Source organism: Microcaecilia unicolor, chromosome 3 (assembly GCF_901765095.1).
Source record: "Microcaecilia unicolor chromosome 3, aMicUni1.1, whole genome shotgun sequence".
NCBI classification, from domain to species: Eukaryota; Metazoa; Chordata; class Amphibia; order Gymnophiona; family Siphonopidae; genus Microcaecilia; species Microcaecilia unicolor.
This window is the reverse complement of record NC_044033.1, coordinates 90,562,344-90,578,575: the sequence shown is the minus strand read 5'-3', so window position 1 is coordinate 90,578,575 and position 16,232 is coordinate 90,562,344. Positions and strand designations below refer to the sequence as shown.

The following is a 16,232-nucleotide window of genomic DNA, read 5'->3' as shown; positions in this document are numbered from 1 at the left end:
AATGTGTGGGCTGATCTCAAGTGGACTATCTATGTCACTATGGCACAACAGTCCAGAGTCAGCCCAGCCCGGGCATAAGTAAAGGAAATTTGGTCTGCTAACCAATAAGAGTGCACTGCTTATGACCCTGTTTGGATTAAAAAAAAAAAAAAAAAAAGCTGAGTGAATTTTTTATGGGCTTTAGTCAACTCCAGATTTATTTATTTATGCCTTCTTGTATCCCAGTATTATCCAAAAACAAATTTCAGTTCAAAGTGGTTTACAATTTACATTTTGGTGGAGTTACAATAGTGCTGTGCAATGTATAGAGGGCATCTATAGTTCATGTGGTTATTCATAGAGTTTTTGATGAGGCAGACTTGAAGAAGAAAAGGCAGTGGTAGCTTGTAGGAGTTTTGGTGATGTTTATTCATATAGTTTTTGAAGAGGTAGATTTGTAAGGAAGGCCACATCTTTGTGATTAGCTATAGAATTTTTTTTGAAGAGGTAGGTTTTCATTTCTTTTCTGAATTGGAGAAGATTCTTATGGTTTTGGTATCAAGTTCCATCATTTGGAATCCTGGTAGCTAAATCCTGCTGTGTAGATAGTTTTGAGGATGGTGTTTTTGCAGTTGGGTAGATGTGGGAGTAGGTAGTTTCCGTTTATTGGGCTGGCATTTCTTGAGGATAGTTCAATCGTGTTAAGCGTATATTCAGGTGCCATTCCAAATAGTATCTTGAAGATTAGGGTGCTCACCTCGAATATTGTGTTCAATTCTGGTCGCCATCTCTCAAAAAAGATATAGTGGAATTAGAAAAGGTGCAGAGAAGGGCAACTAAAATGATAAAGGGGATGGACGACTTCCCTATGAGGAAAGGTTAAAGCGTCTAGGGCTCTTCAGTCTGGAGAAGAGATGGCTGAGGGGAGATATGATAGAGGGCTATAAAATAATGATTGGAGTGGAACGGGTAAATGTGAAGCGTCTGTTTACGCTTTCCAAAAATACTAGGCATACGATGAAGCTACAAAGTAGTAAATTTAAAACGAATCAGAGAAAATGTTTCTTCACTCAACTTGTAATTCAACTCTGGAATTTGTTGCCAGAAAATGTGGTAAAGGTGGTTAGCTTAGCAGAGTTTAAAAAAAGGTTTGGACGGCTTCCTAAAGGAAAAGTCCATAGACCATTATTAAATTGGACTTGCGGAAAAATCCACTATTTCTGGGATAAGCAGCATAAAATGTTTTGTACTTTTTTGGGGATCTTGCCAGTATTTGTGACCTGGATTGTCCACTGTTGGGAAACAGGATGCTGGGCTTGATGGACCTTTGGTCTGTCCCAGCATGGCAATACTTATGTACTTACGAAAAATATTCTTGCCTTGACTGGTAGCCAATGTAGTGTTTCAAGCAGTGGGGTTGCTCTTTCGTATTTCGATTTCTTGAAAATCAGTCTTGCTGCCGTGTTTTGGACTGTTTGAAGTGATTTTAATGTGTTTTCCTTGCACCCTACGTATGCCGCATTGCAGTAGTCTAGTTGTGATATCATCATTCATTGGACCAGTATCCAGAAAGATTGTCTAGGGAAATGAAATAGTCTCTTATTCTTCTCAGCTCCCATAGTGTTCTGAAGAATTTCGATGTTACTGCTGATATTTGATTGTCCAGTGTTAGATATTTGTCGAGAATGATTCCTAGTATTTTAAGTTGTGTTTCGATGTGGTATGTTTGTTGGTTGATTGTGAATTTTTGGTAGGATATGTGGTTGTGTGGGCTGGATAATACTAGGAATTTGGTTTTGTCTCTGTCTAGTTTGAGTTTGAAAGTTGTTGCTCATTCTTCCATGAGGTCCAATCCTGTAATTATTTTGTCCCGTATGTTTGTGATATTGTTTTGGAAAGATACGATGATGGCGATGTCGTCTGCATATATAAATGGGGTGAAACCCATTAATTCCAGATTTTTTCCAAGTGGCACCATCATTACATTGAACAGTACTGTTGAACCCTGTGGTACCCCCCCACTCAGAGATCCATGAGGCTGATGTTTGGTTGGACATCTTTACAATGTAGGATCTGGTCTTTAGGAAGCCACTGAATCATGTTGCCACTGCACTGCTGATTCCTATGCTGTCGAGCAGTGTCATTAGCGTGGTGTAGTCTACTAGGTCGCATGCACTTGACATGTCAAATTGTAGTAGTAATACATTTTGTCCTTGGCATATTATGCATCTGAATTTCATTATCAGGGTGGTTATGATCATCTCAGTGCTGTGTTGTAATCTGAAACCTTATTGGGATTTATGAAGAATTGAGAATTTTGTCAAGTAACTAGACCTTCCATTGTTTTGGTCAGTAGTGGTATTGAGGCTACTAGTGATATGACTGAACTTGATGGCAATGTTTTTAGGGATAGGTGTGAGTACTATGTTGCCTTTGTCTGTTGGAAATTGACCTCTTTCAAACATGTATGTGATGTGATTGTTGAGGTACTCAATGAACCAGTCTGGTGGGTTTTTCATCATGTAGTTGGGGCATTTGTCAAGTAGGCAGTATGCACGCGCGTATTTTGTCAATTGTGTTTTTACTGTGTCTAGCTGGGGTGGTTTGAACGTGGTCCATATTGTCTGCTGCGGTGTGGTTGTTGTTTCGCAGTCCTGTAGGTAGTCTGTGATGTTGGTTTGATCTTGTGTTTGTTATTTTGTTTTTGAAGTATTGTTCAAGTTTGTCTGCAGTTGGTGGTGTTTCAGTTGTTGCCAATATGTTCTGGGTTTTCAGTAGTTTGTTCATATATTCGAATATCTTTTTTGTACTGGTCTGGTCGACGTTCATATATGTACTGTAGCATTCTGCTTTCGCTTTCTTTATGCTGTTTGTGTATGTGCTTATGGCTTTTCTCCATATGGTTTTGTTTGAGTCTGTTTTGGTTTTGGCCCATGCTCTTTTAAGTTTCCTACAGATTCTTCATATGTAGTAGTTTGTCATTAAACCAGGGACGTGGTTTTGTGATTTTTGTATTGACTGGTGCTATTTTGTTTAGTGTGTTTTCACTTGTTTCGTCCCAGTTTCTCATGAACTGATTAACCGGGTCAATCTGGCCTCTCGTGGTATAGGACAAGCGTTCTTTAATATGGTGTAAGTCATTTTTTCGCCATTGGAGGATAAGATTCAATTTGTAGTGATCAGACCATGGTATAGCTGTCCGTTTTGTGGTTGTTAATGAAAGATTTAGGGTTGATGAGAATTTATATGTAATGATGTCAAGTGTATGTCCTTTAATATGGGTTGGTTCCATATTTGGCCAATGAAGATCCCATAAAAGGAAGAGATCCATGCATTTGCGCACATTAATAGCATTAGGATCTTTCAAGCTGAAGATTAATATCCACTAATATAATAAGGTTGGAGATAGAAACACATGTGTTCGAAATAAAGTCCATAAAGTGTGCTTGGCAGTTGATCCAGTTTCCTGGTGGTCTGTAAAACAGGATTATATTAAGGTGGTCAAGCAGATTAATATGATTGATTCTGACTGAGGCAATTTCGATTTGGGGGAGTATGGATTCGGTTATGGTAGTAACAATGAAGTGGGATCTGTGAATTATAGCTATACCTCCTCCTCTTTTTCCATTTCTTGTCCAATGGGTAATTTTATAACCGGGGGGGGGGGGGGGGGGGCATAAGTCTAAAATTATGGGGTCTTTAGGGTCATGAATCCAGGTCTCGCTGATAAAAAAAGCGAGATTGTCTGAAACGATCCAATCTGTTATTATTGTTGTTTTATTGACTACTGATCTGGCATTTACATAACCCAATTGGTTGGTAGGATTCGGTTAGGATCGAAGATGTGTTAATTTTTGTTAGTTGTCTATCATCTTGGAATCTGGTCTTATTTTGTCCTTTCTTTCCTTTGAATTGACTGTAGCCATGTGTAGCAGATTTTCCTTTTAATTGGTTGTTATTCTTCTGGTGAGGAGTATTGTATTTAGGTAATCTGCAAGGATTAAGTACTGTGAGTATATTGTTGTTTGTGGGAGTAATGGTCAGTCCATGAGAGATTAGGGATAGGAAATAAATTATTAAGAGCAATTTGGAAATATTCATTATGACGTTGATTTTGTATAATACAGTAAGGTTGATGGAAATTAATGGCTAACAATTCAGGATACTATAACTGGTGAAAACTTATAGTTAATAGTACAAAATTGTAAAATGCACTCTAATGCAATAGGAGCAGTAGTAGTTGATGGGATTTTAGCGAACACTTATATTATCCAAAATAATGCAATATGGTGCAATGTAAGCACTTAGAGGTCAGTAGTCAATAATAACGGTCAATAGTACAATTCAGTACAATACAGTATGAAGCAGTATTAGCAGTTAGAGGTTGGCGCCAGTAATACAAGTCAATAATACATTTCAGAATAATACAATACGCTGTTGTAGAAACAGTTAAAAGATAGTTTAAAAGATGGTAGCTCTGGGACTATCCAGCTCTGTAATATGATTTTTTGAGTCACCAGGCATAGCTTTTGGCACCACAGCCGTGCTCCCCTAGTCTGTGGGCGGAATGCTAGTGGGGTATCTAACACAAAGTGGTCCCAGGTCCCACCCACCGGTGTCCCTAATATTTTAGACATATATCCCTGTATCCGCTCCCAGAAAGCTCATACTCCTGGGCATCCCCAAAAAGCAGGATAAAGAGTGTGGGGTGAGTAATCACATTTGATACACCTAGCCTCTTGCATGTGACCTACATACGCCAGCTGTTGCCTAGACATATATGCCCGCATGACCACCCTATAACTGCATTCTCGCAGTCTCTCATCTATAGTAAGAGTCGGGATGCCCCTCAATGTAGCCTCAACATCCCAGCCCGCTAATGACTCCCCCGATTCCTTTTCCCATTTGTTTGATAGTTAGGAAGTTTTTCGGGGCAGACCTCTTTACCAACACTTTATGGAGAGATGACACTGATATTCTGATTGCCTCTAGTTCCTGAAAAAATGCACGTATTTCCCAGTTTCACCCTCAATGCGTTTTTATTCAAATTTAATAATAGTGTTTAATTTGGGCATATGCAAATCGGTCCCCCCAGGCTGTCCCAATCTTGTTTTGCAACTCCTCATAACTTAAGGTCTCCGTCCCTACCCAGTAAATGTTCCACCCTCGTGATTCCAACCCTCTCCCACCTCAAAAACGTTGAATTATCTTGACCTGGACCAAAATCTAAGTTACCTCTAAGAGCTAACAGGTCTGAGACTAAAGGGTGTCCTCTCAATCTTTTAACTAGTGACCTCCACGCCTCCCTTATTGGCTGGAGTAATGTGCAGTTTTTAAAGTGGGTCGGGAGCTGGCCGCGTGCTTGGTGTAGCAGTGTGATGAAGTCATAGGGGGAGAAGTATTCTTGCTGATACTCAATCGGTGTAAATACCTGAGTCTGATCGAGCCAATCTCCTAAATGTTGCAGTAAACATGCTTGATTATACAATTGTAAATCTGGTAATCCTAGCCCTCCTTGTTGCCACCCCCCTACCATAAACGTAGCCTGCAGTTTAGGTTTCTTCTTTGCCCAACAAAAGCTGCTACAGGCCCTAGCCGCCCCTTTGAAATCTTTCTGAAGCAAGCATAGAGGGAGTGTTTGCATTACGTACAACCATCAAGGAAATATTACCATTTGTATTAAGTTCATCCTACCCTGTAAAGATAGTGGGAGGCCTTCCCATTTTCCCAATTGACTCTTTGTGTCTTCTAATAAAATGTTTATGTTGAGAGCGTATAGTTTTTCCAATTCCATGGTCAGCCTAATCCCTAAATATTTAAATGAATCATCAGCCCAGCTCAACGAGAAGTCTCCATCCCATAACCGTCTCACCTTCGGGGAGGAGGCCAACGCTTCTGATTTAGCTAAATTTAAGCTTAGGCCTGCATAATCTCCATATTCTTTCAGTATATCCATTAACACCCAAAAAGACTCCCGAGGGTCCGTTACTAGTACCAAGAGGTCATCCGCAAATGCCGCTATCTTAAACTCATATTTACCAATTCGCACCCCTTTAACCGATTGGTTATCCAGGATAGGTACATTTTTTTTAAAGGTCCCCTAAATCCCCCCCCCCCCCTCCATAACATTTGTGTTTTCCGCACCTTCTCAGTTACCTGCCCTTTTGGCCACCAAAAGGATTTCCCGAGTGAGCTCTCAGGACTTGAATGCCAAAGTCATGGTTTAACTTCTCATTAAGGATTTGGCTCATGTTAGTAGTAATCACTTAACTATGTCATTTCCTAAAATAGTTTATTACTTCATATTTTTTCTCTAACCAACCTTGGAATTTTCAGTTTTTGTGGCATGAATAACAACATGCTTGTTTGGGGGTTTGTTTTTCTGTGTGTCTATGATTATATGTTTCTACTTTTCCTTACAGTTCTGTGTGTTGCTTGATAAATGTATAAAATTGCATAAATTAAAAAAAATTAGCTTTCCTCCTACTAGGCAGGACATCGGAGATAGTTACTGAGATTTAAGGTTATGCTCGCCTGGAGCCAGACAAAAGCTCACCCTTTAACTGGGGAGCCTGTTGGGGTTTCTAAGCCTGTTGCTGTATTGGGCAAGATTCCAGAGTCATCTTGAAGAGTAGGAGGGGAAAGGATATGTTACACCAATGAGAGAACAATAGGATCTCTGTTGCTCTCCTGCTAAAACACCTCCTGGGTCAAGGAAGCTGAGTAGGGAATGGGAATGGAGCATGACTTATTCAAATCCAAGTTCTTCTTGAGAAGGTGAGCTTTCTGCTACACCTCATCATCAAAATTATTTCCACAGCATGGAAAATCCATCAGCTTCTCCTGAACATTCAGCTGGAAGACACCACAGCCAGGTAAAATGCGCATCACAATCACTGCTGCAGAAGCTGTCAACACCACATATAAAATATAAGTTGTCCTAACCATGTATTTTCCATAGTCCCGCTCTTTGGCTACTAGCTTATGGAGCTCATTGGCCATCTTCCAGGGAACAGTATGTCAAACTCTACCACACTGCACACAATGTTCCAGAATTGCATGCTCATTAAGAGCCGGTAAGAAGATATACAGGGTGTAAGCATTGTATTCTGAAAAAGCTTTTCTCCAAAAGATTCTAATGTTCTTGCTTCTCTCCCTGGGGCACAGAGGAATCTTCGTACTCTTGGTCATTTTGAGCGCAGCTCCATCCACCACGGAATGGTCTATGCAGTCAACCTGCTTGTTGACCTGTTGTATGGGGGGGGGGGGGGGGGAATCTCCTACATCATCTGTACCAGCTTCAGGATTCTGTGTACAGGCATTTGTCACAGTTTCCTTTGGGGGAATCATCAAATTGGCGTGTGTCCAGCAACTCTACCTTGGGATCATCCTCAGTTTCAACTCAAACGGGACGGACATGGCTACTTCCCATACAAAATCAAGAAAAAGCTCCTTAGAAGGAGAGTCCCTCCTCTCACGTGGTGAAGACGGATCTGAAGAAAGACCAAATGGCTCCTCCCTCTGAGAGGTTCTCCAATGCTTCCTCGAATGCCCATGAGCACTTAGAATCTGACTCATAGAAAGTACTTCCCTAGAGACATCAAAGTTTCTGTCTGCCTCAAACTGATACCATAGTCAAGCCTAGGCCTGAGACATCAAAGCAGCACACAACTTCAATGTTTCCTCTCTTGAAGGGCTAGAGATCAAAACTGGTGCAGTTTGCACCAACCCCGATGCCCTTCAAAGGCTCAGTATCGATGAAACCCATGCACTGCCTGTAGGCAAAGCAAAGATGGGCTGTACTGTCTGTCCAGGCTGCCTGACACCACAGCTTCTTATTGTACAAAGGAGCTTTCCAAGCATTTCTCAATCAATTCAGGAGATGCTCCTTGAGTGCTGCCACAAAAAAAAAAAAAAAAGACCAGGCTCTAGTTGGCATAGTCACATCCTTCAGAAACATATAAATTGTATTGTGGACAAGGTCTCAGCTCCTTGGAGACTGACATGACCCATCCGATTTCAAGGAGGGCAAGTTATGCTTATATTGGGGGTACTGGTAATCTCAGTGACTTGATGCTCTTAGCACTATGTTTCAAGGGGGAGCAATACTGGTGCGCCTTGGCCTCTACCTAACATCCCACCATAAGCATCCCTTGACACAGACAAGGTGAAATTTTTTATCTTCCTTGGGGGGGGGGGGGGGGGGGAGGGGAAGGGGGGAATCAGAGCATGCCTGACCCTGATAACCACCGCCGATGCTCAATGTCAAGACCCTCTCAACACTGATGTAGCCCTGGTGCCCAATGCAGGTCCCAGAGGATGCCGCAGTCAATGGACTGGACTTCTTGGCACCAAAAACCATTTTGTGCAGCTTCTTGCAACCTTCAATGACTCTCCTCGAAATCTGCAAACAGTTTACAAGAGAAGGAATCATGATCGGGTACCAGACATCGCAGGGAACAGTTATGAGTGTCTGTAATGGATAGTCCTGTACACTAGGTACATGTCTTAAAGCCACTGGGAGCTTTCTGTTGGAACGTGTAGGGGAAAATTGCCACACTAAACTCAAGCAACTAGAGTGAAAAATGTATCAAGCTGGTTGTCCATGGCCTAAGAGGCCTAGTGGACCGTGGAAGAAAAAAAGAAAAAAGGAAAGAAAAAGAAACTTTTAAAAGTGCCAAAAATCCTAAGGGAAACTACAAGGGATTAAGGCCCTGCATAACAGTGACAGAACTTATGCACAACAGACAAAGTCTGAAGAAAAAAAAATCTCATCAAAAGTAAATTGAGTGCGAGCTAAAGGAGGGCTATAAAGCATGTCAGTACTGCTCCACAGGAAAAGAGAACAACAAGTGACCACATCATACTCGACAGCAACAGGTGGGAAGATGTGTGCACGCATGATGCAACGCTGGGGAGAGTTTCCACACGAGCACCATCATATGACATCACCCAACTGTATGTGTGACATCCTGCTTCTCCTTCAAGAACATAAGTATCTCCTCCTCTGGTATCAATGGATAGAGCTACTCCATGGCCTGGCCTGGCCTACCTTTGCTTCAAGCACATCCCACTGCAAAAATCATGGTCTGTATAGCCTGGTGCACTGGAAAGACGTGCAGACCCCATTCCAGAATCGGATCACCAGGGGTCCTAGCCTCCGCTACATGGAGAGCCTCAAGAGCTTGCAAGATCATGCTGGCCAATTCTCCTCTCCAGAAAAGATGGATTACCAAGGAGTTATTCCTATTTCCTCAGGGAGTTCACCTTTCTCCAGCTCTAGTAGACCTCCTCAACACCCCCTCCCCTTCCCAACAGTGAATCAGAACACTCCCAAGCTAGTACATCCCCCCGTCCTATATGGCTGACTGGCCCTTGGCCTAGACTTCAACCTGTTGGGAATCCATGAGGACCTCTGTCACCACGTCAGCTGCCCCAGTCCATACAACCCTTCCCAGCCTATCAGGTTTATCTCTACAGTGCAAAATAATCATAAAAGGGAGTCTCAATCCATTCGCTGCCAGAGACTACTGTGAAAGTCATCAGCTCAGGCTCCTTCCATTCTCCCTAGAGAAAGATAAAGTTGGTTAATGGAGGTCACCCCAAAAGCAGTCTGAACCAGGATAGACATACATAGGTCTAAGCCAAAGGTACAACATACACCTCTAAAAACTCCATCATCCCTGTTTTAAAGAACGTCTGTGTCCTTATAAACCACTAAAGAATACCTGCAGGGAAGGGAACTTGACCAGAGGTAGGGAGGAAGACAATCAATATGTAGGTGTTTGCCAGCATAAGGCAGCACATGGTTAAGTGGGCCCTGAGTAGTGCTTTAGAGGACCCTCCGAGTGTCCACAGGGTGAACTGAGTGTGTAGCAGGAGCAGCATTAAAGATGTTATGTAAAACTATGGTCTCCAGTGGAATTTGATTGCAATGTACATTTCTTATAGCCTGTGCAGTACAAAGACCTCAATTATAGAATTCCTTACTGCCAGAAATCACACCTTATATCTGATAAAGAAGATATGATGCACAATTACAAATATCCCAAACACTTCTTCATTTCAAATATTCATATAACTAGTAAGAAAGGCCCGTTTCTCGGAGAGATGACACGGGAGCTAGCACGGTTTTGGGGCAGGGGGAAATGGGGGTTTGCATCCTGTACAGGCATGTTCAGCGAGCCAGCTGTCCCCGAAGCACCCTGCAGGCACGGGGAGATAGCGTTTGGAGCCTCGCGACCGGCTGTCATGGAGGCAGCTGTCCTCCAACCCCCCTCAAGGCATCTGCGAGCTCCGTGATGGTGTTTCCGTCAAGATGGCGCGTTACTTTTGTGCAGTGTGGGGCGCCGCACAGCGCGTTTGTCTCCTGCAGTGTGTTCCGCCCTGACGTTGTGACACGAGGGCGGGGCATACGGCACTTCACAGTTCAGACTTTGCAGATCGCGTTTGTCTCCTGCAGTGTGGTCCGCCCTCATCGTCATGATGTTGTGATGCGAGGGCGGGACATATGGCACTTCAGAGTTCAGACTTCCAATTTGCAGGCATAGGCAAACAGGATATCTCTGGCGCCTCACTGTTCCGGTTTAGAGGGGCTTTTGAGGCTTCATTTAGAACGTTGGGGTTGCGAATTATATCTGGAAGGGGCGTGGCTGAGGGCGGGTCCTGAGTGACAGTGAGTGTGGTGCATGAGTGAGAGTGAGTGTTGCTGGCAGCCTAGCCTTCAGTGTTTCCCTCCCACAGAGTGAGCTTCAGAATGTTCCAGGTGAGAATTATTATGTAGGATGATACCACAATGCTTCACCATCATATGATATCAAACGGGGATCTTCAGATTTTCAACTCTCTCCACCATCCGGGAACTCTGTCTCCGTAATTGTTAATGGTGTTGCTTACATCCTCATTGATCAACCCGTAATTTGATATTTCATTACAAAAGATTTTTTTCTTTTCTTTTTATGTATCTTATTAATTTTAATTCCCATATGCTTCTGAGTAGTTCTATACCAAACTCGTCATTATAAATCATGAACTATGACTTAGCTTTATAAGTGTAGTTCAGCAGCACAATTACGGAGACAGAGTTCCCAGATAGTGGAGAGAGTTGAAAATCTGAAGATCCCCATTTGATATCATATGATGGTGAAGCATTGTGGTATCATTATATGAATATTTGAAATGAAGAAGTGTTTGGGATATTTGTAATTGTGCATTTTGAATTAAGTCCCCACATTTGAAAGATATAGGTCTACTAAATTAGAAAGAAGATATGATGGCATGAAAACAAGTGCTTCATATAAGACTTCACGAGCATGTACAGGATTGGTAGTCTGGCCAAAAGGAGTAATTTTTAAGGGTGAGTTTGGAAGGGAGAATAACATGTTAGTTTTTGTGTAATATGCCCTGAATGTTATAGTTCAGGAAAATTAACCTACCATTTTGGCTGCTGGGTGCAGAACCTGCATTTGCTTCAGAATAGTGGCACCATCATTTGTAATGGTCACATCCCCTTTTCCATCTTGGATCTGGAAAAATACATCTCTCTAAGTTACCACAGATCTTCAGAAATTATTTATGACACATTTAAAAATCTGGATCATATGAAGAATCATCTACACCCCATAAGTTCCCATTATGAAGAATCATCACCCTCAGTACTGGGTCCTGGATTGGATGCACTAACTCAAGACTGAATCAGTTCCTCTGGCCATCCCTTCCCATGCTATACAGCCAACTTGGGCAGGAAACATGGTCAGAAATGCTTTTGTCAGTCAGGGCTGGTGCAAGAGTATTGGGTACACTAGGCAAAACTTCCGCCTTATTCTCTACCTCAATTTCAGTTCCCTAGCCCACTGGCTCCTCCTGCCAAGATTTTGATAAACTTTACAATTATGATAATCCTACAGCTCTATAAAAACATAAAACATTATACTTTTAAATATTAACCTTTATTTTGCAAGTAAAGTACCACTGATGGTTCTTCATGTATAGCTGTCAGGACTTATTTTGGTTTGACTACAGCCGCTTTTTGCTGCCTCACTTAGACACTGCCTAATAAAGCGGCAATAGGGCCATCCCAACCTTCTCCTCAAAATCTGACACAACCATCGATCAAGGGCTTGGCAGGGGAGTGCTGACAGATCATCTCACTTTCAAGGTAACAGGCCAGCAAGGGGTAGGAATGTTAAGACAGGTTTGGGGGATGATACTCCCCCTTCCCCATCTGACCGCCTTAAGAAATCTTGATCTTCCCTTGCCCACATTTTTTTTTTGGGGGGGGGGGGGGGGGATTCATCTTGGGGTTTTTATTTTTTAAGACACCTTTATAGGTAACTTCTTACCATTTTATCCATTCCTTTTGGTCCAAGGCTTGTTCTAATGGCATCAGCAACAGCTGAAAGAAACAACAGCTCCTATTATTTCTAGATACACAAGAAGTTTATTTCCAGATTCTGATAGGTCTACTCAGTCACTAAGATAAGCATGCACTAAAACACATAAGCAAAACGTTACAACAGATGAGGACTATTAAGGTCAACTGATCAAATTAAGTTAATTTTTGATGCAATACCAGACTTCAGGAGAACTCATTTTCCCTTATATTTACAACAATATTGTCACTGAAAAACAATATTATGTCTATTGAACGCTAAAACTGAGAAGTCAATAAAAAACATTTCCAAAAGATTTTGGAATTCTATTGGCTTCAATTTTCAAACAATTTTTGTCTGAGCAGAGAACAGAAAGACAGAGCTCAATAGGGGTCTCATTTATAAAAAAATTATTTCTTACCTTATAATTTTCTTTCCTTCAGTCTCAGCAGATGAGTCCAGAGACTTGTGGGTTTTGACCATCTACCAATATATAGAGTGCTGAACTGCACTGCACTGTCTTATAGGATGGAATGATACTTGGTCAGTATTTCTCATAACAAAGCAGAAGAAAACAGAATAATAACATTTTTCCTTCCCCATAAGGAAAAGTGATAAACCAAGAACTGCAAACACATAAACCGATTACAACAGTCCATCTAAAATATAAAAATGCAGCAACAAGTTCCAACAGAGAGAACTAACTAATGGCAAAAACAGGGTGGGCCTTTGGATTCATCTACTGTGTTTAAAGGAAAGAAAATCATCAAGTAAGAAATAACTTCCTTCCTTAGGTGTCAGAAGAAGATGAATCCAGAGACTTGTGGGAGGTAGCAAAGCAGTCTTAAAATAGGGTGGGAACCTGAAGCGCCCACAGATAGCACCAATATTCCAAAAGATGCATCCGACCAAGCGGAGACATCCAAACAGTAGTGTCTGGAGAAGGTATGCATTGAAGACCATGATGCTACCCTACATATTTCCTCTAGGGAGAACCAACAGGCTTCTTCTGCCCAGGAAGTCATGAAAGCTCAGGTATAAGGCACCCTGAATCCGGCCAGAAGTGGTTTACCTGCTAGTAAATACACAGACATGATAGCCTCCTTGATCCACCAAGCTAGCATGGCTTTGAAAGCCACATTATCTTTCTGAGATCTCAAGCAAAGCATGATCAAATGATTTGACCAATGGAACTCAGTCACTTCCAAATAGTATAGGAGTACCTTGTGAATGTCAATGAAGCGGGAAGAAACAAAGGTTGATTGAGATGAAGAGCAGAGCGCCCCGACAATCCTTCAGGAGTAATCAGGAGGAACTCAACAGGACAAAGTCTGGAGTTCTGAAACCCTGCTTGGGCTGATACCTGGATCTCTTAAGAAAATTAGGTTGCCCTGTACGATAGCACCTGGTATCTTTAAAACAAAGGTGAACTTGACCCAACTGGAGCGAACATTTAGACATGTCCCCAGGAAGACGTCTAGGTCTATGAATCACCCAGATCTTTCACCAACTAAGCTAAGACCTCACCAAACAACAGCTTGCCTTAAAAGGCAGCTTAACTAGCTACTGTTTGAAGCTGCATCTGCCGCCCAGTGGTGCAACCACATCAAACGACAGATATGCTGTGACCACCAGACATCTGCTTGGTCAACACCCGAATCAAGTCATACAAAGAATCAGCGAAATATGCCAGCCCCATCTCCACATCTGGCAATTCAGGAGGAGGTTGACTGTCCGTCTTCTAGAAGGGATCTGAAATCAGTTACACCCAGCTAAAGCACATCCTAGGAGCAGATGAGCTACAGATAGCTAGCCGCCTGCAGAGAGAGAGAGAGAGAGAACTTCTGAAGTATCAGAGGAAAACTGTGCTGAATCTTCCAGTTGAGAATGAGTTTGGCTTGGAGGTTCCAAGAGAGATGGAGATCAAAGCTGAGAAAGAACTCCTGAAGTGGTCTGATGTGGAATCTGGCCCATGAACGAATGTCCAAGATAGAAGCCATTGTGCCCAGAACTTAAAACGTATTCCCAGACCCCAGGACCTGGTAGGGAAAAGTAGAACCTGACTTGGGTGTGAATCTTTTGCTGATGAGCAACAGGAAGAAATGCCTTTCCTAAGCCTATGTCGAATATCACTCCCAGATACACCAAGATATGTGTCGGAAACAACCGACTATTGGTGAAATTTAATACCGATCTTAAGGACTGAAGAATAGTAGTTATCTTGGATGAAACTTGCAGACTCTCCTGATAGGAAGAAGAGTAGAAGTCAGCCAATTATAAGTTATGGATGAACCTGCAATCCATCCTTGCAAAGGGAAGAGAAATGGGACTTGATATACCGTCTTTCTGAGGTTTTTGCAACTAAACCGTTTTCAAAGCGGTTTACATATATTCAGGTACTTATTTTGTACCAAGGGCAATGGAGAGTCAAGTGACTTGCCCAGAGTCACAAGGAGCTGCAGTGAGAATCGAACTCAGTTCCCCAGGATCAAAGTCCACTGCACTAACCACTAGGCTACTAAGGGAAAATTAGGTTCTTACCTTGGTAATTTTCTTTCCTTTAGTCATAGCAGATGAATCCATTACGAATGGGTTGTTTCCATCAACCAGCAGGGGGAGATAGAGAGCACTGAAAAACCATAGTGCCTCATGGCCAGCTAGCTCCATCTGCCTCTTCAGTATTTGAAGCTTTCAAAGCAGTGTGACACCGCAAAGTAGCATAACATGAACTTTCCTCACAGCGGATGAACGCCCCAGAACAGGAGCAATAACACAAAGGAAGGACGAACTCAACCTCCTGTAACAGAACAGAAATCCTGAAGACTGTTTTCCAACTTCTCCCAATGAGGGAACATATCTACAGGAAGAACTGAACATAAAACAACATCAATCACACAATGAATCACTGTGGGAGCGCTCATGGATTCATCTGCTATGACTAAAGGAAAGAAAATTACCAAGGTAAGAACCTAATTTTCCCTCCCTTGTCATCAAGCAGATGAATCCATTACGAATGGGATGTATCAAAGCAATCCCTAGATAGGGTGGGAACAAGCCACACCACGCGCCAGCACTTATACTCCAAAATGCGCGTCTCTCCTGGCAACCACATCCTGCCTGTAATGTCGGGCAAAAGAGAGCTTAGAAGCCCATGTCGCTGCACTGCACATCTCTTGCAGAGAGAGTGCTTCAGTTTCAGCCCAAGAAGAGGAAATTGCTCTTGTGGAATGTGCCTTGAAGGCTTCAGGCGGAGGACGGCCAGACAGCAGATAGGTTGAAAAAATAGCTTCCTTGAGCCAACAGGCTATAGTGGCTTTAGACGCTGGAGACCCTCTGCGCGGACCTGATAACAGGACAAAAAGATTATCAGAGGTCCTAAAAGCAATTGACATGCACAGATACTGCAACAGAGCCCTTCACACATCTAGAAGGCGCAATTGCCCAAAGGCTTCCGGAAACTCCTCTCTGGAAAAGGAAGGCAGGAAAATAGGCTGGTTTAGGTGAAACGCTGAAACCATCTTAGGCAGGAAGGAAGACACCATATGTACCATAACTCCGGACTCTCAGAAAAGGGTCTCGACAGGACAGCGTCTGGAGCTCAGACACCCGTCTCGCCGAAGTAATGGCCACCAAAAAGACCGTCTTTAGGGTCACATCCTTCTCTGAAGCTCGCCTTAGTGGCTCGAAGGGCGAACACTGAAGGGCCTTTAAAACTAACCCCAGGTTCCAAGCCGGACAAGGAGCCCGCACGGGAGGACGGAGCCGAAGCACCCCTCTAAGAAACCGTGCCACATCCGGATAAGCAGCCAGGGAGAGGCCAGCGACCTTCCCTCGAAAACATGCTAAGGCTGCCACTTGAACACGCAGGAAATTATAGGCAAG

General features: G+C 42.7%; 1 protein-coding gene across 1 annotated transcript in view; it reads right to left on the bottom strand.

Moving 5' to 3' along the window:
• Positions 1–16,232, bottom strand: part of CCT4 (chaperonin containing TCP1 subunit 4) — a 119,921-nt gene that overhangs the window by 84,348 nt on the left and 19,341 nt on the right. Inside the window, exons 2-3 of the mRNA XM_030196167.1 lie at positions 12,321–12,373; positions 11,415–11,504 (exon numbers count right to left, since the gene is read on the bottom strand). Coding sequence (XP_030052027.1) covers positions 11,415–11,504; positions 12,321–12,373 — 143 coding nt within the window. The remainder of the gene's footprint in view (positions 1–11,414; positions 11,505–12,320; positions 12,374–16,232) is intronic.